This window comes from Terrapene carolina, unplaced genomic scaffold (assembly GCF_002925995.2).
Source record: "Terrapene carolina triunguis isolate 2854851 unplaced genomic scaffold, T_m_triunguis-2.0 Scaffold212, whole genome shotgun sequence".
Classification (NCBI taxonomy): domain Eukaryota; kingdom Metazoa; phylum Chordata; order Testudines; family Emydidae; genus Terrapene; species Terrapene triunguis.
The window spans coordinates 8,308,783-8,333,164 of record NW_020664563.1 but is presented as its reverse complement, the minus strand read 5'-3'; the positions used below and the strand labels follow the sequence as shown (position 1 = coordinate 8,333,164).

The window sequence follows — 24,382 nt, the reverse complement described above, 5'->3', positions numbered from 1 at the left end:
TACTATGATCAAGTCTCTAGCCAAGGCCCCCTGGCTGCTGCAAATTGACAGTCCTCAAGGGTGAAGCTCTACAACAGGCCTGCACAACTCAAAGTGGCAAGGGCCATATTACTCCAAAGAAAACAGCTGAGGGCCAAACCCTCCCCCAGCACCACCCACCCCATAGAAACAACCCCCCCAGTGCTGCCCAGTCTCCCAAAACACCCCCCCCACAGAAACAAACCCTCCTTCCCTCATGCCACCCCCCCAAAACAGCAGTATTGAACCTGGGTAATATGTTATAGTGGGCCCCTAAGGTAGTATAATTAAGGTAAAAGAAAACTCTTTTTGCTAGAAGTAGAATAAGCTCTTCCCCCCAACTTTGTAATCAATTGCCCTGTTCAGTGAATGAGGAAGGCAGGCACCTCCAGACAGCTGCAACCCTGGGAGAGGGGATGGGAGCCAGAACAGGTCAGCCACTGACTCACCACTCGCCTCCTCAGCTCACCTGCCACTGCCCACCTACTCACCCCGAGCCACTACCCACCTGCTCGCCTCCTCAGACCCCCCCCACCAGCTCACCTGCCTCCTCGCCACTGCCCACCCCCCTACTCACCCCCTGCCACTGCCCACCCGCTCACCTCCTCAGCCCCCCTCCCTCACCCGCTGCTTGCCTACTCACCCCACACGGGCCACACAGGGAGCCCACACAGGCTGTATGTTATGCAGGCCTGCTCTACAACAAGCCCTGGAAGAGATGCAGCATATCTTCAATAGAGCTTTGCCAGGCATAGGTGCTACCACAGCCCCTGACTTGAAGTGGTTTCCATCACATAGGGGGTTTACTGTTTGGTTCACTGTCTCTCACCCCCAGAAAAAGTGTTCTAGCACCCCTGTCCTCTGGTGGTTTCTGACAGCACCTGTTTACATATAAAACAGTCCAGATCAGAAGGCATTTAATTATTTTTTGCTTCTAAATATCATTGCACAGGTTAAGTCACTCTACAAAAGCCATCCTTACTATTAAAGTACAGCATTTTATAAAATAGTATGGTGGGGGTGGACCTTTGAATGTTATAAAGAGAAAAGGTCATTAAGAGGCTAGTGTGTAAATGAAAGATTTGGCACCTGTAAAATCGCAGTAGTTTCTCATCTGGAGTGATTAATACCATACTTTTCAAGTGTAAATGAAAAACACCTGTTTTATTAAAAATCAAATATGGTTAATTGTTTTCAGGCTGAAAGATAAGAAGTGGCACAAGCTGGTACATTTAATGCTAGCACCAGTAGCTTCCATCCACCCATCTCTGCATCCACCTGCCTGAGTCACTGCTCTGAAAATAACAGGGTTTAACAACTGCTGTCAGACAGCTCCAAACATTGGTGTCCCACTGCTGAGGACAGGATAAAACAAGCCTTAGTAGAAACAGGCATCCATAACAGTGACTACACTTGGATGAAAGTGGCATCACATCTTATTGACAAGACACTAGTCTTTGTCCACCACCATAGCCTTGCCTTCCCACACCATAGCAGTTGGAGCAGCAGCCTTTAGGGGATTTTTCTACCTTTTTTTCAGAAGCTCCTAAATCACTTAGTCACAAATTGTACACTTTCACATCACAGCTATTCTCTATGTTCAATGGATTTGGAGACACACCTGCTACCCCTGAGAGAGCAGCAGGTCTGAACAGACTCTAAAATTGATCAAAACAGAGACAGCCTTCTGTATTTTGTACTTGAAGATATGCTAAGGAGCACAGAAATTTGAGACATGGGTTTTTGAAGCCAGTGTCTGATCTATAGTCCTAGATAAAATGGAATGGGGAGGTCTCTGCACACTGGCTAGCACCTACACAAGTCTGTATGAGTAAAGTTTCTCTTCAGTACATACAAAGTCATGGAAGCAAAAGGCACAAGCAAGGTCTGTCTTCATCCAACACTCCCGTATTATTTTTTGAAATACCACACTTCATTGTGCCTATTGAAGAGCTTGAAGGGACTGTCATAGCCAGCAGTATAATAGAAGTCTTCATGGAATGACTGACCCACATTCTTTAGGATTCTGGCCAGTGCCTGGGCTTCCTCAGCATACTTCTCTGGAGAGGCAAACCCACCAAAGGACCTGGGGGAAGACAATGGAGACAGGGGCTCTGGTTTGTAACACTGGCTTTGTTGGAGTTTTAACAACACAAACCTTGCAGTTAGAGATGAGCCCAAACCAACCTTCCCAATCCAAATACCCCAAGCTTTAGAGGGGGAGGATCCAAATTCTGAAATGTTCAGCTGGCTCCTAGTAGCCCAAACCAGAACTCCAGAGCCACACGGCGGGCAGATCTGAAACCAGACCTGAAGCTGAATTTCATGGAGGGGCTTCATCTTTAAAATAGGCTGAATCAGCAGCCTGGGTCCAGACACTCCCAAACTATGAGGTGTTTGAGATCTGGCTTCATGTTCTGTTGTTAAGGCCCATGTGTAACTACTGTCAGGGATTCATCCAGCATGTGATGGTGTGATCAGGCACATCTGTGTGTATATATAATGGCCCCAGCTGACACTTTGCAGAGAGTTGCCTGGACACACAATGCTAGCTGTTTATTGGACCAACTTCTGTTGGTGAAAGAGACAAGCTTTTGAAATTCACAAATGAAGGGAGTTAGGAACGCGGTGCTCTCTGGTGGGTTTCTCTTTCCCAGAGATGGTATTGAACAGCACAGGGTGAAACTGCAGACATCAGCCCCCTCTTCATGCTTTAATCCATCTCCTCTCCTAAAGACGAGACAGTGGGGTGCTACCTGACAAAGATGGCCTTTCCCTTCCGCTCCTCAATGAAGACATTTGGGTCTGTGGGCTGTGGCGGGGAGTCTTGATGCTCGAATGGCACAAAGAATGAGACCTTGAAGTCTGTGCAACCAGATTTCACCAGGCACGTCACTGGCACAGTCATCTCAATCTTCATCTCTGGAAGAATGAGAATAAGAAAGGTCCTGTCTCATACCAGCCACAAGCAGAGGTGGAGGGTGAATACTACGGTGGGACCTGCAGCCACCAGGGGCAATGTCAAAGAGGGGCTTCAATACTCGGGGCAGAGGCAGCAGTGTTCCTGCAGCACCACCTCCCCAGTGCAGCAGGGACTATTCCTGCCACAAGCCCTTTCACCAGGTTTGACTCAAGGATTCATACTGCTGCTCATCCCCATGGTATGTGAGTACCCATCATGATGCTCTCACGCATCAGTGCTTCTCCTTACTGCCTGTGAATGCTTCCCTGGTAAGCATCTCCATTTCCTCCATGCAGCCCCTGATCCTCCCCACCTCCCATCCCACACACCCCTGGAGGGACAGAGACTCCCTGTCTCTTCTCCCCCATTCTGAAGTTCCTATTCCTCCCCCCACCAGGCATAGGGCAGCTCACCCTGGATGAGGGGCAACAGCCCCAAAGGACACCCCTTTGCAGACAAGAAAAATACTGATGCATTAACTCACCAAGACCAGGAAAGCATCTCTGACATTTCTAGTGTACTTCCCATCCCCCAGAGCTGCCCAAACCTTTGCTGTTCCCAGCTCAGTCTCCCTTGTGCCCTGCCCACAATTAGAGGGCTGGATCCAGGGGTTTCCCAATGACTGTTCCAAATCTGGGTGACTTCATACCTTTCTCATTCTTCCCCTGAATGTAGTAGAAGAGCTTCCAGAAGCCCTGGTGCAATGCCTCCTTTTGCGTCTCTCCCTGAATTACTGTGCTAGCCCATTTGGCCGTCTCATAGTGACGCAGCTCGTAATCTTGCACCTGAAACAGATATAAGGTTACAAGGCTTAGTGAATGTGTGGCTTTTATTTCCAGGTCAGTGAAATGTCCCTATCAGCCCCCACCTTCCTGCCAAATCACCTCCCTGGGAGTGTGCCCCTCGCAGGCCCATCTCAGCAGCCACACACACACACACCCTTTTCCCCAACAAGTCTCATGCCCCTAACAAGGCACCCCCAGTTGCAAAACCATCCCAGCCCTCCCACCCCCCATGGTATTTGCTCCAGCCCAATCCCCCCTCCCCACCCAAGCACTCTCTTGCCTATGTGAGCTGTGTTTACACTGGAGGATTTGCCAGGACATCTGCACCCATTAACCCTTTCTAGTATAGGCAAGGCCAAAGACATTTGGCCACTGTCCTATAGTTCAGGGCAGCTTTCTTCTTGCATGGCTTCTTCGCTGACAGCACTAATTGGTTTATATCTGCAAGGATCTACCCATCATGAACAATACCCCTCAGCTTCTGATATAGAGATCTCCCCAGCAACTAGCATTTACCGCGATCTCTGCTGAGCTCCACCTGGGTGACTGCAGCTCCAGCGACAAAAATGTCTGTTTGAAGGACTTGATCATCTCTCTTGAGCTGAAAGGCAGAAAACAGTTCATTGGCACTGAGTATCCCACAGTGCAAGGGATCAAGATTTCTTGCCTAAACTCAGGCTTCTAGAGTTGGTTTTCTCAGGCCTGCACAAAATCTCTAACCTTTTAGTAATGCCACTAGAATGAGCACTTCCACCAAGAGTGGAGGAGAGACAGAGAGATCATAGAATCATAGAAGATTAGAGTTGGAAGAGACCTCAGGAGGTCATCTAGTCCAATCCCCTGCTCAAAGCAGGACCAACACCAACTAAATCATCCCAGCCAGGGCTTTGTCAAGCCGGGCCTTAAAAACCTTTAAGGATGGAGATTCCACCACCTCCTTAGGTAACCCATTCCAGTGCTTCACCACCCTCCTAGTGAAGTAGTTTTTCCTAATATCCAGTCTAGACCTCCCCCACTGCAACTTGAGACCATTGCTCCTTGTTCTGTCATCTGCCACCACTGAGAACAGCCGAGCTCCATCCTCTTTGGAACCCCCCTTTAGGTAGTTGAAGGCTGCTATCAAATCCCCCCTCACTCTTCTTTTCTGCAGACTAAATAAGCCCAGTTCCCTCAGCCTCTCCTCATAAGTCATGTGCCCCAGCCCCCTGATCATTTTCGTTGCCCTCCGTTGGACTCTCTCCAATTTGTCCACATCCTTTCTGTAGTGGGGAGGCCCAAAACTGGATGCAATATTCCAGATGTGGCCTCACCAGTGCCGAATAATCACTCCCCTTGATCTGCTGGCAATGCTCCTACTAATGAAGCCCAATATGCCGTTAGCCTTCTTGGCAACAAGGGCACACTGTTGACTCATATCCAGCTTCTTGTCCACTGTAATCCCCAAGTCCTTTTCTGCAGAACTGCCGCTTAGCCAGTCAGTCCCCAGCCTGTAGCAGTGAATGGGATTCTTCTGTCCTAAGTGCAGGACTCTGCACTTGTCTTTGTTGAACCTCATCAGATTTCTTTTAGCCCAATCCTCCAATTTGTCTAGGTCACTCTGGACCCTATCCCTACCCTCCAGCATATCTACCTCTCCCCCCAGCTTAGTGTCATCTCTGAATTTGCTGAGGGTGCAATCCATCCCATCATCCAGATCATTAATGAAGATGTTGAACAAAACCAGCCACGGGACCAACCCCTGGGGCACTCCACTTGATACCGGCTGCCAACTAGACATTGAGCAGTTGATCACTACCTGTTGAGCCCGACAATCGAGCCCGCTTTCTATCCACCTTATAGTCCATTCATCCGATCCATACTACTTTAACTTGCTGGGAAGAATACTGTGGAAGACTGTATCAAAAGCTTTGCTAAAGTCAAGGAATATCATGTCCACTGCGTTCCCCATATCCACAAAGCCAGTTATCTCATCATAGAAGGCAATCAGGTTGGTCAGGCATGACTTGCCCTTGGTGAATCCATTTTGACTGTTCCCGATCACCTTCCTCTCCTCCAGGTGCTTCAAAATAGATTCCTTGAGGACCTGTTCTATGATTTTTCCAAGGACTGAGGTGAGGCTGACCGGTCTGTAGTTCCCTGGATTCTCCTTCTTCCCTTTTTTAAAGATGGGCACTATATTTGCCTTTTTCCAATCGTCTGGGACCTCCCCCAGTTGCCATGAGTTTTCAAAAATAATGGCCAATGGCTCTGCAATCACATCAGCCAACTCCCTCAGCACCCTCAGATGCATTGCATCCGGCCCCATGGACTTGTGCATGTCCAGCTTTTCTAAATAGTCCTTAACCTGTTCTTTCACCACTGAGGACTGCTCATCTCCTCCCCATACTGTGCTGCCCAGTGCAGCAGTCTGGGAGCTGACCTCGTCTGTGAAGACCAAGGCAAAAAAACAACAACACAACAGAGTACTTCAGCTTTTTCCACATCATCTGTCACTAGGTTGCCTCCCCCATTCAGTAAGGGTCCCACACTTTCCCTGATCACCTTCTTGTTGCTAACATACCAGTAGAAACCCTTCTGGTTACCCTTCACATCCCTTGCTAGCTGCAACTCCAATTGTGCTTTGGCCTTCCTGATTACACCCGAGCATGCTCGAACAATATTTTTAATACTGCTCCCTAGTCATCTGTCCAAGTTTCCACTTCTTGTAAGCTTCTTGTGTTTAAGCTCACCAAAGATTTCTGTTAAGCCAAGCTGGTTGCCTGCCGTATTTGCTATTCTTTCTGCACATCAGGATGGTTTGTTCCCGAGTCCTCAATAAGGTTTCTTTAAAATACAACCAGCTCTCCTGGACTCCTTTCCCCCTCATATTAGCCTCCCAGTTCCCTGAGGGAGTCAAAGTCTGCTTTTCTGAAGTCCAGCGTCCGTATTCTGCTGCTCTCCTTTCTTCCTTTTGTCAGGATCCTCAACTTGACCAGCTAATGATCACTGCTGCCCAGGTTGCTACCCACTTCTACTTCCCCTACCAATTCTTGCCTATTTGTGAGCAGCAGGTCAAGAGGAGCACAGCCCCTAGTTGGTTCCTCCAGCACTTGCACCAGGAAGTTGTTCCCAACACACTCCAAAAACTTCCTGAATTGTCTGTGCACTGCTGTCTTGGTCTCCCAGATGACATCAGGGTGATTGAAGTCCCCCATGAAAACCAGGGCGTGTGATCTGGAAACTTCTGTTAGTTGTCCAAAGACAGCCTCATCTACCTCATCCTCCTGGTCTGGTGGTCTATAGCAGACACCTACCATGACATCACTTTTGTTGCTCTCACCTCTGAACTTAACCCAAAGACTCTCAAACAGGCTTTTCTCCAGTTTCATACTGGAGCTCTGAGCAATCATACTGCTCTCTTACATACAGTAACTCCTCACTTAACGTTGTAGTTATGTTCCTGAAAAATGCAACTGTAAGTGAAACAATGTTAAACGAATCCAATTTTCCCATGTAAATGTGGGGGGTTAGGTTCCAAGGAAATTTTTTGGGGGCAGACAAAAGGTATTATATACTGTACAGTACTGTACTGTGGTGGGGAGGTGCCCCTGGCTTACCCATGGGGCTCAGGGCTGGGGTGCAGGGTCTGGGAGGGAGTTAGGATGCGGGAGGGCACTCAGGGTGGGGGGCGGGGTCTGAGAGGGAGTTAGGGTGCAGGAGGGCGCTCAGAGTGGGGGTGCAGGAGGAGGCTCAGGGCTGGGGCAGGCAGGAGGTGCAGAGCACTTACCTGGGGCTGCTCCTGTTTGGTGCAGGGGGTGTGCGGGTGGCTCTGCGCAGCGCGGCACCGCCCCCATGGCCACGATTCTGGAGCTGCCCATCTCCCCCCCCCGCAGGCAGGGCCACCTGGAACACAGGGGCTTTAGGGGCTGCAGGACCCTGGGCTAAGGGGGCCCTGGCCTGCAGCTCTAAAGCCCCTTTTGGAATGTGGCCCTGCGAGCACGGGCCGGAGGACTCAGGAGCAGCCAGCGGCACGAGAGAAACGGTGCTTTCCCCTTCCCCTTCTCTCCCTGCAGTCCCTAAAGCCCCTAAAGCCCCTGCGTTCCGGGTGGCCCTGCCTGCCGGCCCTGCCTGCCGGGGGCGGGGAGCAGCTTCCCCACTCGCTCGCTCCCTCCCTCCCAGAAAGTCCTAAGCGCTGCCAAACAACTGTTTGGCAGTGGGGGAAGCACGGGGAGGGAGGAAGGGACGGGGAGGAGGCGGAGAAGAGGAACTTGTGCAATGCTCCCTTGTAAAGTCAGCCAAACGAGGTTATAAGGGAGCATTGCACAACTTTAAACAAGTATGTTCCCTAATGGAGCAGCAACATAACTTCGAAACAACGTTAAGCGGGAGGATGGTAAGTGAGGAGTTACTGCACAGTGCAACTCCTCCACCTTTTCTCCCTCGCCTGATGGGTGCTGACCATTTAGGCCACAAAAAGGATGACTTTCCCTGAAATCTGGGAATGTCCCAGGTTTTTACAGCTAGCCTGTTGGGTTACCCCACTGTGTTTTGTCCATGTCTTTGAAATCCTTTCAGCCCAGAAGGAACTATTGGGCAGCTGAACCTGCGACTCTGACATCAGGCGGGGTAGCTGCATTGGTGCCTTAGGGACTACCCCGTGCATATTGCTTTCCTCATTGGTGAAACTAAGGTGGCTGCCCTCAGAAAAGCCACATATTGAATAAGATCCACTTGGAGCCAGAAATTCTGGCAAGTGGCAAATCTCCAAGCAACTCAGTTACTCATCATCATCATCATGGCAAATCCCCAGGGGATGTGGCCCCCTTGCAAACTGAGCACCACCCGAATTGGTCTCTGGCAAGGTGCTTAAGGCGGTGTAGCTGTATAGTTAGTGTATGTGCATCACTGGCAATCTTATTGTGCCAACAAAGTTTTGGGCGCCCATGTGATCACCTGCTGTGTCGCATCGTTCCTCAGTAAACATGCTTTGGAATGAATTGATCTACCATTCTAATAATACCTCTGTACCAAGAAAGATCCAAAACCAAACCCATGGTGGTGGAGGCAATTGCTGCATTCAGCTTAGAATATCCTCATTTCTGATCTTGTCCTGCCACTTGATACGAAGCAGTTGACGGAACCGTCAAAATCAAAAACACCATTCTGGAGTTCTTCGGCCTTCCTCAGTGCCCATGTTTCACTTCTGTACAGCAGAGTTGGCGTAAGCGTGGTTCTATAGAATGGCACCTTTATAGCAAGCGTGACGTCAAGACATCGCCAGGGAGACTGCTGAAGAGCGTGAAACATGGCAGCAGCTGTCACATCTTTAAAGCATTCCCGACACTGTTGATAATGTTACCCAAATATTTGACAGTCGCCACCTGCTTGATGTCTGGTCCGGATAGGTTAATGCAGGGTCCCCAACACGGTGCCCGCGGGTGCCATGGCGCCCACCGGGGTGTCTAAGTGTGCCCGCCTACTGGACGGCGGACGAGCATCCACCGAAATGCCGCTGAGAAGCAGCAGCATCCAGAGGCGTCGCCGATGAAATGCCGCCGATTTTCAGCGGCATTTCGGTGGTGACGCCTCTGGATGACGCTGCTTCTCAGCGGCAACGCCTATTGACGTTGCCGCTTGTCGGCGGCATTTTGGCGGATGCTCGTCTGCCGCCACAGTCCTCCGTGGCTCGTCATCTGGCCCCCGCCAGACAAAAAAGATTCGGGACCACTGGGTTAATGGTTGTACTCTGGAGCTGGAGGCTGCTCGATGGTAATGGCCAGGAATTTAGTTTTATCTGGATTAATAACCACACCAATGCACACTGCCTCTGGCCTGACCAGATCAGCCATCAGCTGCTGCAGCCCACCAAACTTAGCCAGCAAGGCAAGGCCATCAGTGTACCATATCAGTTCAGCTACTGCTTGCTGGCAAATGCAGACTCAGCTCTCTCCACATTCCTGCCAGCTATCAAAACCTGCCCATGTGTGAGCCACACCCATTGAGGGGTGGAGTGCTACACAAACATGCCTCCGTGACCCCCCCCTATAATTCTCTTTTCCTATTCGCCCCACCCAAACCAGCCCTTCTTTGGACAAGTGTTCCAGATGTCCATTCACTTTGAAAGCCCAAAGGGAAGAGCTCCCACGTTCCATCATCATACTGGTTCATTAAAAGTAAGGCATTTTCCTCCCACCTGATTTATAACATTAAAAAGATGATGCCTGTCAAGAGGAAACCTCTGCCTTTTCAACCTCTCATTGCAGGCAAGGTCTGGAGACAAAACATTAGACCACCTTGGAGTGAGGTTTATGTTCTAGATCACAAGAAATCAAGAGGTGTGAAGTCCACACTATAGTGTTGCAAACTCTTGTGTTTTTCTTAAAGCTCCGGCTCCTGGAATCAAGTGAGAATCTCAACAATATTTTAAAGGGAGTTTCTAGCCCTCATGGAGGCAGAGAAAAAGCTTGAAAACATGAACTCTGGAAGTCTCAAAAAACAGAAAAAGTCAGAGTTGAAGGCCAGAAGGGACCATCAGATCATGTAGTCTGACCTCCTGTACATCACAGGCCACCACCATCACTCAGCACCCACACACCAAACCCAACAACTGAAATGAGACCAAAAGTATTACAGTCCACAAGAGACCAGAATGTTATGTGCGACAGGCGGAGAACAGGAGGGACCCAGATGCACCAGTGCCCAAGGCCCCGGCAATGGCAGAGAAATGATTAAGTGAGCTACACCCAGATAATCCTGGCAAGTGACCCACACCCACACACTGCAGTGTAAGACAAAACTCTCCACCCTCCCTGCCTGGATCACTGCCAATCTAACCAGAGGGAAAATTTCTTCCCCACCCCACATATGCCTAGACCCTGAGCATGTGAGCAAGAACTAGCCAGCCAAGCACCAGAGAGAGAATTTTCAGTGCTACCTCAGAGCCCTGGCCTCCTCATCCAGTGTCCCAACTCCAGCCAGGGCAATCTCTGATGCTTCAGAGGAAGGAGACCAAAACAAAAACCCAGAATACTTTGGGGTGGAGGTAGTGGAACCCCATCCTGACCCCTGCTGGTGGCCATCTGAAGCCCTGAAACATGAGCTTTTGGGAACAAAGAAAAACAACTCTTTTTAAAAAAAGATCTCATGATTTTTAAGGGGCTTGCTCATAATTTGAATGCTTTGCATTGGCAATACCACACTACACCATATTCTACAGAGCTCTGCCCTCTGATAGAGTAAATTCCCCAAAAAGGAACACATTGGTGGAGACTAAGACAAATAATGTGCCAATTAGGCAATCAGCTTGATTCTCAGAGGCTCAAACCAATACAGTAGAACCTCAGAGTCACGAACACCAGAGTTACGAACTGACTGGTCAACCACACAACTCATTTGGAACCAGAAGTGTATTCAATCAGGCAGCAGCACAGATCAAAAAAAATAAAAAAATAAAAAAAAGCAAAATATGGTACATTACTGTGTTAAACATAAGCTACTAAACAAACTAAAGGGAAAATTTAAAAAAAAGAAGATTTTACAAGGTAAGGAAACTTTCTGTGCTCGTTTCATTTAAATTAAGATGGTTAAAGCTTTGTTCAGAGTTACAAACAACCTCCATTCCTGAAGTGTTCGTAACTCTGAGGTTCTACTGTACATTGTGCTGCTGACTGATTGTCTCATCTGAAATATACGACTAAGTACTGAGGACCTGGATTATTCGTAGTCAGTAAAGAACCCATAAATAGTTATTTATTAGAAATATTTTATATCATGCCTTATAGTATTTTACATAGTAGATTATAATCTTTTACATGGCACTTTGAAAATATAAATAAGACTAGTTTATTGTCTCAAAGATCATGGGCACTTTTGCAAGAATTGGAACTATAACCCCTTTGACCTAGTCAATTTCTCTCTTGATTAATTTTTCATCCCTAAATTTCCCCTCTAGCTTTAAACAGAGATGGCATTTATTTATACTTCTTGTCCTAAACTGTTCTGTAGCATTGCTGTGTGCTGATAATCAGCTGCTATGTCCCACCTCAGAGATGGCTGCACTGAGCCCACATAATTTGTATATTAGTTTGTAAAGCCCTCTGGGATCCTTCAGGGTGAAAGATGCTGTAGAAAAGTAAATTATTCATATGGATTTCACATATTACCCTTCAAATAAGCAGTGTACAGAGCACTCAAACATTTAAAAGCGTCTACTAAATTAAGAGCAGCTGCTTTAAGCAGTCACAACAGAGCAGACATCAGAAAGCCACACCACAAGACACTGATGCCAGTAAACCTCAAGATGCATCTGTAAACTCCTGTGACTTAGTTGCAGGGAACGCCAGGCACAATATCTACGCCCTGGCAGCAAACAGATGCAATGGGATCATCTCAGTTCTGCAGGCAGGCTGCTTATCAAAGGGGCCATTCAAGAAGATCCAACTGTAATACACACACACACACACACACCTATGGCACAATAAATGATACACAGGTTACCAAGGCATAAGAAAAGAGTGACAGATTCCAAAGATGTGTGTCAGAAGCAGATATCAGCTCAGGGTCAGACTTGACAGTGTATTTGGGGGTTTAACCCTTGTCTATTCCTGATTTGCTGGCAGTGACGCTGTATCTCTGCCATCTCTCCCCTTTCTCTAGGTTTCAGCACTGCTTTTCTCACTGCTCTTTGATGAAAAGCACTTAGTCATTTCTGATTACTTAAGGAAATTCTCTCGCATGCTGCCACTTCTCTTGGACACTGGAGTAGAAAGTGTGTCTCTCCCTAGCACTGACTTCACCATCCCTCCCGCCCCCAAAACTCATCACACGGTCTAACATTCTGGCCAATGCTGTTAATTCCTGAATATAAGTGGAACCTTTGTGTGCTAGTTACAGTAAACATTGCTTATGAAATGCAAAGAACAGAGCATGACTAAGCATAATGATATTCTTTTGTCCTGTAGCCCAGTGTATGTTCCCACATGCAACAATAGCCCTGACATTTACAGGCAGTTCTCCAAATGGGAACAATAGTACCAGCATTTATAGTTAGTTGCAACTTTACAGTTAGATCTACAGTAAACTTTAGCTGGGTTTCCCTCTGTTACTGATTTATATGACTTTCACTTTGCCCATTAGACCGGAGATTAGAAACTTTTTTCTTCTCTTGAGCATTCCACTTCTTCTCCAGCTTTAAGGCAAGTCTGCCCCATCTACATACTCCATCCTGCTGCTGCTATCTCACATGGGCTGGCTGTTCTCTCACAGCACTCACTGTGGGGTCAGGGAGAGAAGAAAAACACTGGGGACTGTCTCAGAGGGTTTCTTACAGCAACAGTGGGGAGGGAGAGCAGCCTGGCCATGCCATTCAACAGGCACCTGCTGTTAGAAAGTGGATGAAAAATTGGACAAGACACTTACATTTTGAAGTCTACGTCCTATTGTCCTTCTCCCCCTCTAGCTGTTACGTTCCCGTTCCTTTCTCTAATGCTATGTACACTCTCCCAATGCTGTGTTTCAGCGTTTATTTCTGTGTTGTATCGGCAAACTCCACCCCACTCCTACTGGTGGGAACCACTGTTATGAAAAACATAACATTCTAGTCATGCTCTCCCCTATTGCTCTCATTGGTTGTCTCCAACACCCACTCCAAATAACCCCACCTCTTGCTCACATACTGCAGCATGCCTGGTATGGGACCTGGCTCATTAGTTTCAAGGCCATAGGTCAAATCCAGCCCTTGTGTAACTTCCATTGACTTGGCTGTGCCTACTTATGTGAATTTGGCTCTATGTTCTCTAAATACAAAGACAGAATTATATACAAATAACTTCTCCCTGTAACGGATTTGACTAAAGCACGATAGTAAGATAGACTCCTGTGTATACTGCAGTGCATTTTCAAACACTTCTTGTCCATCTTTCATGGATGTGTCAGCTGAATTTAGAGACACAAAGTGGGAGAAGAAAGATCTTTTATTGAATCAACTTCTGTTGGTGACAGAGACGAGCTTTTGAGCTTACACAGAGTTCTTCTTCAGGTCTGGGAAATGTAATGTCACAGCTAAAGAGGAGGTGGAAGAATTATTTAGCATAAGTAGTTAACATATTTCAAGGGACATTCCAGGTGAAGTGGCCCATTAACACCTCTCCAATCATAGGGGGGGAAATTGGGGGTGTGGAGGGATGGTTTAAGAGGGTTATAGATTGTTGTAATGAACCATAATTCCAATGTTTCAGTCTATGATTTTCAGTATCTAGCAAGTTATGAATTGCAGTTGAAATTTGTAAGTAATTTCCCCCCCATGATGTCGGTCTATTTTTAAACTAGACTTTGAAACTAATCGACTGCCTTAGCCCTCAGCTGGCTTGTGCAAGGGGTTACCATAAAGCGGTTATGAGATCCTGTTGAAGCTGTTCTACACATACATCTAAACTAGAGCCTTATGTAACAAAATCTGTCTCAAGATACACCCAGAGCCAAATACTCCAGGGATGATTCATATCCCAGGTTTGATCTGAATTTTGCAAATAACTCCTATCTTTGTAGTGGTCTAAACAAAACCCCTAGAGCTGAACATGCCTGAGCTTTGTGGTGTTGAAATCCAAACCTGGATCTGATTTTTGCAGCTTGGACCCATCTCTACTGTTTTCCAGCCACCTTTGGAAGCTCTGGCAAAAGCGTCTGTTGCCTGCTGAGAATTCTACTGTGAAATTCAGGGACAAATGCCCACATTGGAAGGAGTGAAACATCAGATTGAGATGGCACAGTTCTCCCTACTATGACAACCCTGGGGCAGGGTTTCTTTTTTATAAACTCCTGATTATGGAGGTTTATTAATAAGCCTATTAAAACGTGCTAAGGACAGAAACTTGGGGCCAAATTCTCTCTAGGTATAACGCCATTATTTCAATGACATTACATCAGCAGAGGATTTGGACCTCAGTGTGTGATGCGGATAGGAACTGAGGTGGAGAGCAGGAAAAGGAAAAATAATTAGGGATAAACGTGGCTTTGAAAAAAAAAAGCTGATGGCCAACAGCCAGGTTCCTAAAGGGCAAGCATTCGGAGCCTAAACTCCCACCCAACCACACATTCCTCATCACAAGTGTTCTGTCTGGCTGGCAGCATCAGTAGAGAAGCTAATGACTGACTGGGCCTGGAGAATGAACTCCCTTCTCAGCTTTAGGGACGGTCCTCCAGATCTAGTCTGAAGCACCTTGGCAGGGCATTTGGGGAATGCTCTAGCTGCTGCACACACTTTGCCTGTTCTGTGGTTAAATGGAGCACTTGGAAATAGAAAACAGAGGGCTGTTGGCCTTTCGAGGGGGGTAAAAGCAGCATCAGTACTGAAAGCTGTTCCACAAATAATACTAAGCCCTTGTAACTAGCTTCTGGGTTGCATAAGGATGGTGGAGGCAGGTGCATCATGCACTCTGCACCGCTTGTCTCAGCACCTGCCTCTCCGGAGTTACTACTGCAACATCCTCCACTGAAGCCAGCTTGCTGCTTCTTCACCAATGCTGGATCAGGGGCCTCTCTTTGCTGAACCAGGAGCCAGAGCAGAGCATTCACTTTGGCCCCATGTTGAGAGGACTAGGAAACGGTGCCAGCACCCTTAGATTTACGGAACTCTTCCCTAGGGAATTATGGGAGTTTGACTTCTCTAAGGCAGAGATGGACAAACTACAGCCCGCGGGCCACATCCGGCCCGCTGGACCGTCCTGCCTGGCCCTTGAGCTCCCGGCCAGGGAGGCTAGCCCCCGCCAGCAGCCTCAGCTCGCCGTGCCGTCAGTGCTCTGGGCGGTGGGGCTGCAAGCTCCTGCCAGGAGCAAGAGCCGCCGGGTGTAGTGTATTAAATTGTTCCCCATAGGAATGTGCTAGTTACCGAACACCAGGACTAGCAGCCGTAAGTAGTACATCCTAAGTAGCACATTCCTATGGGGAGCAATTCAATACACTAACCCTAACCCTGCTCCCTGTCCCCTGACTGCCCCGACCCCTATCCACACCCCCGCCCTTTGACAGGCTCCCCGGGACTCCCAAGCCTATCCAACCCCCCTGTTCCCCGTCCCCTGACACCCCCCCAGAACCTCTGCCCCTTCCAACTGCCCCCTGCTCCCTGTCCCCTGACTGCCCCTGTGGACTCCCTGCCCCTTATCCAACCCCCCTGCCTCCTTACCATGCCGCTCAGAGCACCAGGACTGGCAGCCGTAAGTAGTACAGTAACTTCTCACTTTAAGTCGTCCCGGTTAACGTTGTTACATTGCTGATCAATTAGGGAACATGCTCATTTAAAGTTGCGCAATGCTCCACTCTTACCTTGTTTGGCTGCCTGCTTTCTCCACAGCTGGCAGCCTCCCTACGCCCCCTCCTCCCCTCCCCACAGCACATCCCGCCCGCCGGCAGACCCCGCGGATCAGTGCTTTCCCCCTCCTCCCCTGCCTCCTGCCCACAGCAATCAGCTGGCTTGTGGCGTTTTGGGGGCAGGACGGAGGGGGGAGGAGCGAGTACTCGGCGGGCAGGCTCCCCCTCCCTCCGGTCTCCCGAATGCTGCAAGCCAGCTGATTGCCCCAGGCAGGAGGTGGGGGAGGGAGAGGGAGCCTGCACCAAGTCCTCGCTCCTCCCTCCTACCTCCTAAACGCAAGCCAGCTGATTGCCCAGGGCAGGAGGGAGGGGGGAGGAGTGAGGACTCAGTGCGCCTCCCCGCTCCCTCCCCTGCCTCCTGCCCGGGACAATCAGCTGGCTTGCAGGGTTTAGAAGGGAGGGGAGGGAGGAGCCTGGGAAGTAAAGGGGGAGGAGGTGGGGGGGGGGGGAAAGAAGAGGCAGGTCAAGGATGGGGTCTTGGGGGAAGGGGAGGAGTGGGTGGGCTGAGGGTTGAGCACCCCGCCCCTGGTGCTTGCAGAGTAGGGGAAGCTGCTGCTGCTGCGCAACATGCTTCTCCTAGCCTACAGCACCTTCAACCTCCTTGCCTGCCTCATCTCCAGTGCCAGTGGGCTGTGCCTGTGTAGGGTAAGGCAGGGGGACCTCCCAACTATAGTACAGTACCTGTATTAAATTACTTGTTTAAAATGTATATAATGCCTTTTGTCTGGCAAAAAAAAAAAAAAATTCCCTGGAACCTAATCTCCCCTATTTACATTAATTCTTATGGGGAAATTGGATTCGCTTAACATCGTTTCACTTAAAGTCGCGTTTTTCAGGAACATAACTACAACGTTAAGTGAGGAGTTACTGTACACGGTAAATAGCGCATTCCTACGGGGAGCAATTTAATACACTACACCAGCCTTCCATACAATTTTGGAACCCCAATGTGGCCTGAGGGCCAAAAAGTTTGCCCACAGCAAACTTGCCCAAAAAGTTTGCTCTGAGGTAACCAGATTATCAAAGTTCAGGGGCGGGGGGGGACACCATATGTCACACCTACTCCATGGGGAACCTGTTGCCTGCATTCACCCCATCTCACCCCTGGGCCCCACACTCACTGGAAGCACTGTTGCCCTCAGGGACTGTGGAGAATGGTTTCCCAGAGCGCTCCTTCTAGGGAGGAGGAGCCACCGAGTGTACAATAGGGGCCAGTTTTAAGGCTCCAAATTTGCAAAACAGACAGCTGAAAAACAAGATTATCCTGCAAAAAAGAACAGGACATCTGGTCACTTCATCCCTCTCCCACAATTCCACTGGGCTCCCTGAAGGCAAGAGATGCTGACAAAAAAAAGGGTTACTAACCTTCCGTAACTGTTGTTCTTTGAGATGTGTTGCTCCCGTCCATTCCAATGTAGGTGTGTGTGCTCGCCCCAAGCACCGCCGCTGGAAAGTTTTCTCTCAATTGTATCAACCGGGTTGTCTCTGGTGCCCCCTGGAGTCGCATCCTCATAGAGTTGGTATAAAGGGCTCTGCCAACCCGTCATCCTCACAGTTCCTTCTTGCTGGCTAACTCTGACAGAGGGGCAGGTGGGGTGGGTTTTGGAATGCACATGAGCAACACATCTCAAAGAACAACAGTTACGGAAGGTTAGTAACCGCTTTTAATTCTTCAAGTGCTTGCTCATGTCCATTCAAATGTAGGTGACTCCCAAGCAGTTGTGCAGGTGGAGGGTTCTGAGTTCATCGGCATGCTGATTGTAACACTGCTCGGCCGAAACCCGCATAGTCTCTAGCTTGGCTGGGTGACGGCGGTGGGATGCAAAAGTGTGGACTGACAACCACGCTGCCGCTCTATAAATGTCATGAATCGGAACTTGAGCCAGCGTTGCCGCCGCCGATGCTTGAGCCCCTGTAGAATGGGCTGTCAGCGGAGGAGCCGGGACCTTCACTAGGTCACAGGATGTGTGATACAGGAAGTGATCCACGATAAAATTCTCTGGGTTAAAACTGGAAGTCCTTTCAGTCTGTCTACAATGGCTACAAAAAGCTGAGTACATTTCTGAAAAGGATTTAGTCCTTTCTATGTAAAAGGCTAGTGCACGCCTAACATCCAGCGAGTGGAGTCTTTGGTTCCTCACTGTTAGCATGTGGTTTTGGATAGAAGACTGGTAGGAAGACATACTGGTTACTATGGAACTGCGAAACCACCTTTGGTAGGAAGGCTGGGTGCAGTTGCACCTGAACCTGGTCCTTGAAGAAGACAGTGTATGATGGTTCTGAAGTAAGAGCTTGGATCTTGGAGACCCTTCTGGCAGAAGTAATGGCAACCAGGAAGGCCCCCTTCCAGCATAGACGACTGGTGCCTCCCCATACTGGGGGAATGGGGGGGGGCACAATCTAAAGGGGAGGACACATGACCACCCCACGTCTCCTCTGCCCAGTGACCATCTCCTGCCTTGCGGCCAGCTTGGGGCCATCATGCTCTCTCCACCCTACGTTACTTGCGGGGGGCCGCTCTGTCCTCTCCCTGTGCCTCCCCCCAGAGCACGTTTGGCCGCTTTCCCTAGAAGCTGGGTGGAGAGCAGGACAGAGCTGCTTCTGCCTGAGAGACCCTGGTCAGAAGAGCTATGTGTAAGCTCAAAAGCTTGTCTCGCTCTCCAATAGAAGTTGGTCCAATAAAAGATATTACCTTACCCACATTGTCTCGCTAATATCCTGGGACCAACACAGCTATAGTAACACTGCATAAAACAATGGAAGATATCTTACTGACATGGCAATATAGCAACTGCTAATCAGCAAGTTGGGTTTTTGCTAAAAGGGCACACATGCACTCAAGCAAATTAGGAGGAAGACAGCTAGGAATGACTGCAGCTGGTCAGGATCTCAGCTACATCTCACCTGAAAGAAGGCATCTCCGAGCTAAAGACATTGGTTCAGATGAAAGAACACTACCCACTGAATCTCCAGTTTAGCTTGGGAATTCCCAGCTTCATTCTGGACTCAGACTTTAAGGCCAGAAGGGACCATCGTGATCTTCTAGTCTGACCTCCTGCTCATCGCAGGCTACAGAACTTCACCCACTTACTCCTGTAATAGACCCATAACCTCTGGCTGAGTTATTGAAGTCCTCAAACCATGATTTAAAGACTTCAAATGACAGAGAATCCACCATTTACTCTAGTTCAAACCAGCAAGTGACCCATGCCCCATACTGCAGAGGGCGACAAAACACCTCCAAGGTCTCTGCCAATCGGAGTCAGAGGAAAATTCCTTCCTGACCCCAAATATGGCGATTAGTTAGACCTTGAGCATGTCAGGGAGACCCACCAGTCAGATACCTGGGAAAGCCTCCCTCCACTCGTGTGGAAGGCCCACCTGCCATGTCCTACTGCACCAAATCATGGCACAATTGCTCCATTCTCTTTTGTTGGTCCACTTTTCTAGCCTTTTCAGCCAATCCTTATCTTTTTGCAGTCCCCTTTCCATTCACTTGAGCCTACATTCTCCACAGAGAGAGGATGTCTACTGGTGGTTCCTTTGGCAGTGCCTGCTGTACTCTTACAGCTGAGAAGCATGGAAGCAGAGCAGAGAGGTTTGGGTGGGCAGGCTGCACTCCTGTACAATACACAGGAACTTCTCCTGTGATTGGCTGCATTAGTGGCAGTGGGAGTGACAATGGATGTCTGACAGCATTCAAGGAGCCACATGCAGCTTTATCACAACTAGAGCAGAATCTTTGTAGAGGGAGGTGGAATGAATCTGGAGTTGTCAAATTTTCTCCATGATCACAGCTTTTCTTGCCTGCCCCCCCCATTCCCCTGGACTCATCTGTAAGTAAATTCCACTGTAAGTGTTCTTTTCAATCTGTTTCTTGATGTTAAAGAGAAAGGCCCTATTCAAAGCAATGTTCCGTTAAAGACTAAAACCTTGTTTCCTGGATTGAACTTTATTACAAACATAAAAGGTTAGAAAGATAAATCTCCTAAAAGCACCAGGACCACAGGCCCCAACACAGATCTACTTTCCATTTGGGGGTTTTACAAGGACAACCAAAACTGCGAGACCTAAGAGCGTTTGTAACTTGCCAAGATCCCAAGGGCTGCGTATACTCACATGCGTACATGATTTTTAAAAAGATAAATGCACAATCTATGTGTGTGCTTATACTGCTCCTCAATAAGTGAACAGATACTGGTCATCACTGAGTTCACCAGCAGTAAGCTGTAGTTGATCTGTTTTATCCTCATCCTGCAGATACAGGAAGAGGACAGCCCAGGCCATGTTTAGGGCTCTCCATAGGCTGTATGTGGCTCTCAGCCCAGAACAGCTCTGTTCTAACAGGAAAGTCTAGTCCTCAGCTAACCATGATTTCATGATACAGGTGACCTGAAAAAGAAGCTAAGACGTGATCTTTTCCAGGTGACCTTTTCCATACTCCACTAGGTACATTTCAAAATGAAAGGAAATGCCAAACCCACCACCACACCCCATGCCAGTGGTCCCAACCTTCCCCTCTGAACTATGTTAGAGAGAGAAAAGCAACCTGGGCTTTTTTCCTTTGCTCTTCAATTCATCCTTCCCTCCCTCCCAAAGGGAAGTAGTCACTATTATCTTCTGGAAGTTCAATGGTATGACCCATAGTATATGCCCTACATCAGCTGATGTTTTCTGCCCTTGGAAGGCAGAGTGGCAACAATGCCGATAGTAGGGTCAGCTACAATCGCTTGCTTTGAGTCAGTTCTTGTTTGCCTCTGCTTCTGCAGCAGGCCATGCAACCTGGATGTGGTATGGCTCTAGTTCCTCAGGGGTGATGTAATCTGGAGCGTTGCTCATAAGGTCACGTCCCTTGAAGGATTTGGGGAATGCAATGACATCTCGAATACTTGGAGCTCCAGCCACGAGACAGATCAGTCTGTCAAGTCCTAGAAGCAGACACCAAATTAGATAAAATACTTGTGTAACAGCCCCACATTACTTCCCTCTGAATCTATAAAACTTTATGCGAGGTAGGAAACAACATTACTGGAAACCAGGAGAAGGTAGCACATCTGGGGAAAAATAATCAGAAACAGAGACTGAATGGACAGGCGATCATGATAAGCTGGCCTAGGGCTGACAGTGAATAGCAAATTAAATGAGTGTGCAGTGCAGTGTTGCAGAGAAAAGCCCAATGCAATTGTGCTGCAAAGGCAGAAACATCACATCATAGACCAGGAAGGTGGCAGTCGCTTACTAGGGCTTTGCTGAGACTACACTTAGAACACAGCACCTTAACAGATGTAGATAAACAAGGGTTTAGGTGTCAGGGAAGAACAAGAGCAAGCAGATGATTGGAGGGGATTGAGTTATATTAGAAGTCTAAAGGTGAAATGCAAACCTTAGTTTACAAACTATAGCCCAAACGCGCAAAGCTCTAAGAGGAAAACACTACATGGCCATTGCTGTAAAGCTGTGTAAATAGCACTGGAGTCTGACCACTTCTGAGATGGATTACCACATCCTTACGGCCCTAAGCAATCTCAGATGCAGGCATCCTGTTTTTTCTGCCAGAATGAGTGACATCACAAGCACCCCCAGAGAAAGCAGAAAGCAAGCAGCTCAGATTTCCAAGTAGCTTTCTTACATCATAGCACTTGTATTAACACATCAACTACACACTCCTTACCTTGTTTGGAGATTTAAAACCTGCTTTTAAGTTTTAGAAACGCTTCTAGCAATGCACTTGAAGAGTGAAATATGCACTAGCAGGGTTCAGCGACAACCAAGTGGGAGCTATGACTGGGGAAAGGCTTCCTAATCTACAGATACACCTCTACCCCGATATAATGCTGCCCTCGGGAGCCAAAAAATTGTACTGCGTTATAGGTGAAACCGCGTTATATCGAACTTGCTTTGATCCACCGGCGTGCACAGCCCCGCCCGCCCGGAGCGCTGCTGTACCGCGTTATATCCGAATTCATGTTATATCGGGTCGCATTATAACAGGGTAGAGGTGTATTTGAACCAATGGGATGAAATTAAGAAAAGGGCTGATGGGTTAAAGTTCTGTAATGGTGAGATCTTTCAGGCTCTAGAATAGTTTCCTTTGGGAAGGGGTAGGTGACCTGTTGCTTGGGACATTTAGGACTAGGTTGGATATAAACACTAGGACATGCACTGAAGGGAAACAATCCTACAGTGGCCAAGCGACAAGATGGACTAAATGACTTAATTTCTATGAGGGGGCCATCTCTAGGGCTGCAGACAAAGACTGTTCTCAGGACCCAGATGCCTGCAACCAAGTCTGCATGGAAGAACTGAAAACACAACACTATGGGAACCTGTCTCCTCCCTCACACTCGCTGCAGTCCTATGAGCACTGTGTGCCCCCCTTTGGTGTTGTCAGGTTAAGTGCTGCCTGGGATCCATGTTCCTCTCTGCATGTTCTAGGCAGAATGAAGAGAGACAGTAATGCAGGATCCGAAGTGGGGAGACAAGGTGAGCACGAACAGTAATGCCACCACTGCAGTCCCAATCAGAAGGGGAAAGGGTTTTTGCAAACAGATACAAGCCCCCTTTCTTGAAATTTAGTTTGTTGCTATGATTAGAGTCCTGATATGCCAGTGAAAAGTCACCAGCACAGCTGTGTCTTGGGAAGCATCTCCCACTGGGAGAGCTACAGTGCACCTACCTAAAGCGATTCCTCCATGAGGGGGCGCTCCACACTTCAAAGCCTCAAGCAGGTGGGAAAGCAGTTCAGGATCCTCCTGGAACATTACACACAAAATGTCATCTTGAGCAACAAACGCTTGTATTGGATTTGGAGGGGAGGCTGAGTCATCCACTCCTTGGGGCTGGGAGTCACATTTCATTACCTGTATTACCACGGTGGTGGTCACTTGGCATCCTTCCCTGCTCCCCACCAACATCACTGTCATGATGGCTAACAACGAAGCTCTATCACCTAAAGTAACTTGTCCTAAGCAAACCAGCTATCATCCAGTAATATATGTGAAACTATTTCAGAAGGCAACGCTACTTAGAAGTTATATTTTGTATCCAAAGCCAGTAATTATTTGCTTGATGTTTTAGATACAATAAATGCTTCTTTGGAAAAAGCTCTCAACTTCCTTAGTGAGACACCAGGAATTAGATAAAGCAGGGTTCAGCAACCCAGTAGTACATGGTTTTTTAATTGAAACAGAAGTCATCGTATACTGGTACTATAGACACACATAATTCTTCACCTCTTGTATGAGTTATGGTCCTTTCCTCACTCTTCACGGAAGACAGAACTGGTATTCCACCTCCAGTCCTATCTAGATTTGGGAGACAATGTTGCCTAGTGGATAGAGCACTGTACTGAGACTTGGGAAACCTAGTTTCTATACCCAGCTTTGCCAATGACCTGCTGGGTGACCTTGGACAAGTCACTTAATAGCTCCATGCCTCAGTTTCCCCATCTGTAAAATGATACCGCTCTCATTTGTAAAGTACTTTAAGATGTAAAGATGAAAAACAGTATATAAGAGATAGATATCGTGAGCATCACCATTCTCAGGGAGCTAGGAGGGAAGAAATTTACATGCCAGACTCCCAAAAGCATGAGAGGAGTGAGAGATATCAATCTCAACAGAGGAATAAGCCAGTGTATCATATCAATGGGACCACTCACGTAAGTAAACAGGTATATAAATGTTTGCAGGATTGGGTGCTATAATTTTTTACTTTACAGTGTCCCTTTAGTGTCCTCCCAAGTAGGTCATCTGTGTGTCAATGAGATGCTCCTACTGGCACAGCATTGTTGTTAGTAAACCTAATTCCTCTGGATTTCTATAACCAATAATTGCACCATTTGCAAACTAGTTTGAGGTTTTAAATGTGTCTATTTAAATTTAAAAATTCCGAGAGGACATGGGAAACTTTTGCAGGCTGTTACCTTCAGCACTGTCTCAAGAACAAAACGTTGCTGCTCTGCATTATGGATTCGGATGGAGCCACCTCCAATCTCACTGCCATTCAGCACAAGATCATAGTGCTGGCTACGGACCTGGAGTATGGGAGACAGACAAGTGCATTAGCATGCCCAGGGTGCAGTTCACTGTGCTCATATGATTAGTCTTTCAGATTGCCAACAGTCTGATGAAAAAAAGACACATTACAATTTTGCTTTATCAACGAAATCTCGGACATTTGGAGGGGGTCTAACAGGATGTTTAAACCACTACCAGGAGGAATCTTTCCAACCAAATTTCATGCTTTGGCAAGTGAGGGATGCTTGCCCTGGACC

General features: G+C 48.0%; 2 protein-coding genes across 3 annotated transcripts in view; both read right to left on the bottom strand.

The window, feature by feature from the left end:
• Positions 1-1,929: 1,929 nt before the first annotated feature.
• On the bottom strand, positions 1,930-13,215 carry LOC113407559 (heme-binding protein 2-like). Of its 2 annotated transcripts, XM_026656204.1 has the most exons (5): positions 13,162-13,215; positions 4,282-4,366; positions 3,630-3,765; positions 2,775-2,940; positions 1,930-2,104 (listed from the first exon to the last, which is right to left on the bottom strand). In XM_026656204.1, exons 2-5 carry the CDS (start codon positions 4,354-4,356, stop codon positions 1,930-1,932), a joined length of 552 nt encoding a protein of 183 aa, XP_026511989.1. In that variant the 5' UTR covers positions 4,357-4,366; positions 13,162-13,215. The 2 variants fall into 2 exon arrangements, with proteins under 2 accessions (XP_026511989.1, XP_026511988.1); XM_026656203.1 differs by lacking the exon at positions 13,162-13,215 and having other exon boundaries at positions 4,282-4,457.
• Positions 13,216-20,646: 7,431 nt separating this feature from the next.
• The window catches only part of LOC112107367 (aspartate--tRNA ligase, mitochondrial), a 32,272-nt gene continuing 28,536 nt past the window's right edge, over positions 20,647-24,382 (bottom strand). The window contains exons 15-17 of the mRNA XM_026656205.1: positions 24,032-24,142; positions 22,784-22,859; positions 20,647-21,035 (exon numbers count right to left, since the gene is read on the bottom strand). Coding sequence (XP_026511990.1) covers positions 20,848-21,035; positions 22,784-22,859; positions 24,032-24,142 — 375 coding nt within the window. The 3' untranslated portion in view covers positions 20,647-20,847. The remainder of the gene's footprint in view (positions 21,036-22,783; positions 22,860-24,031; positions 24,143-24,382) is intronic.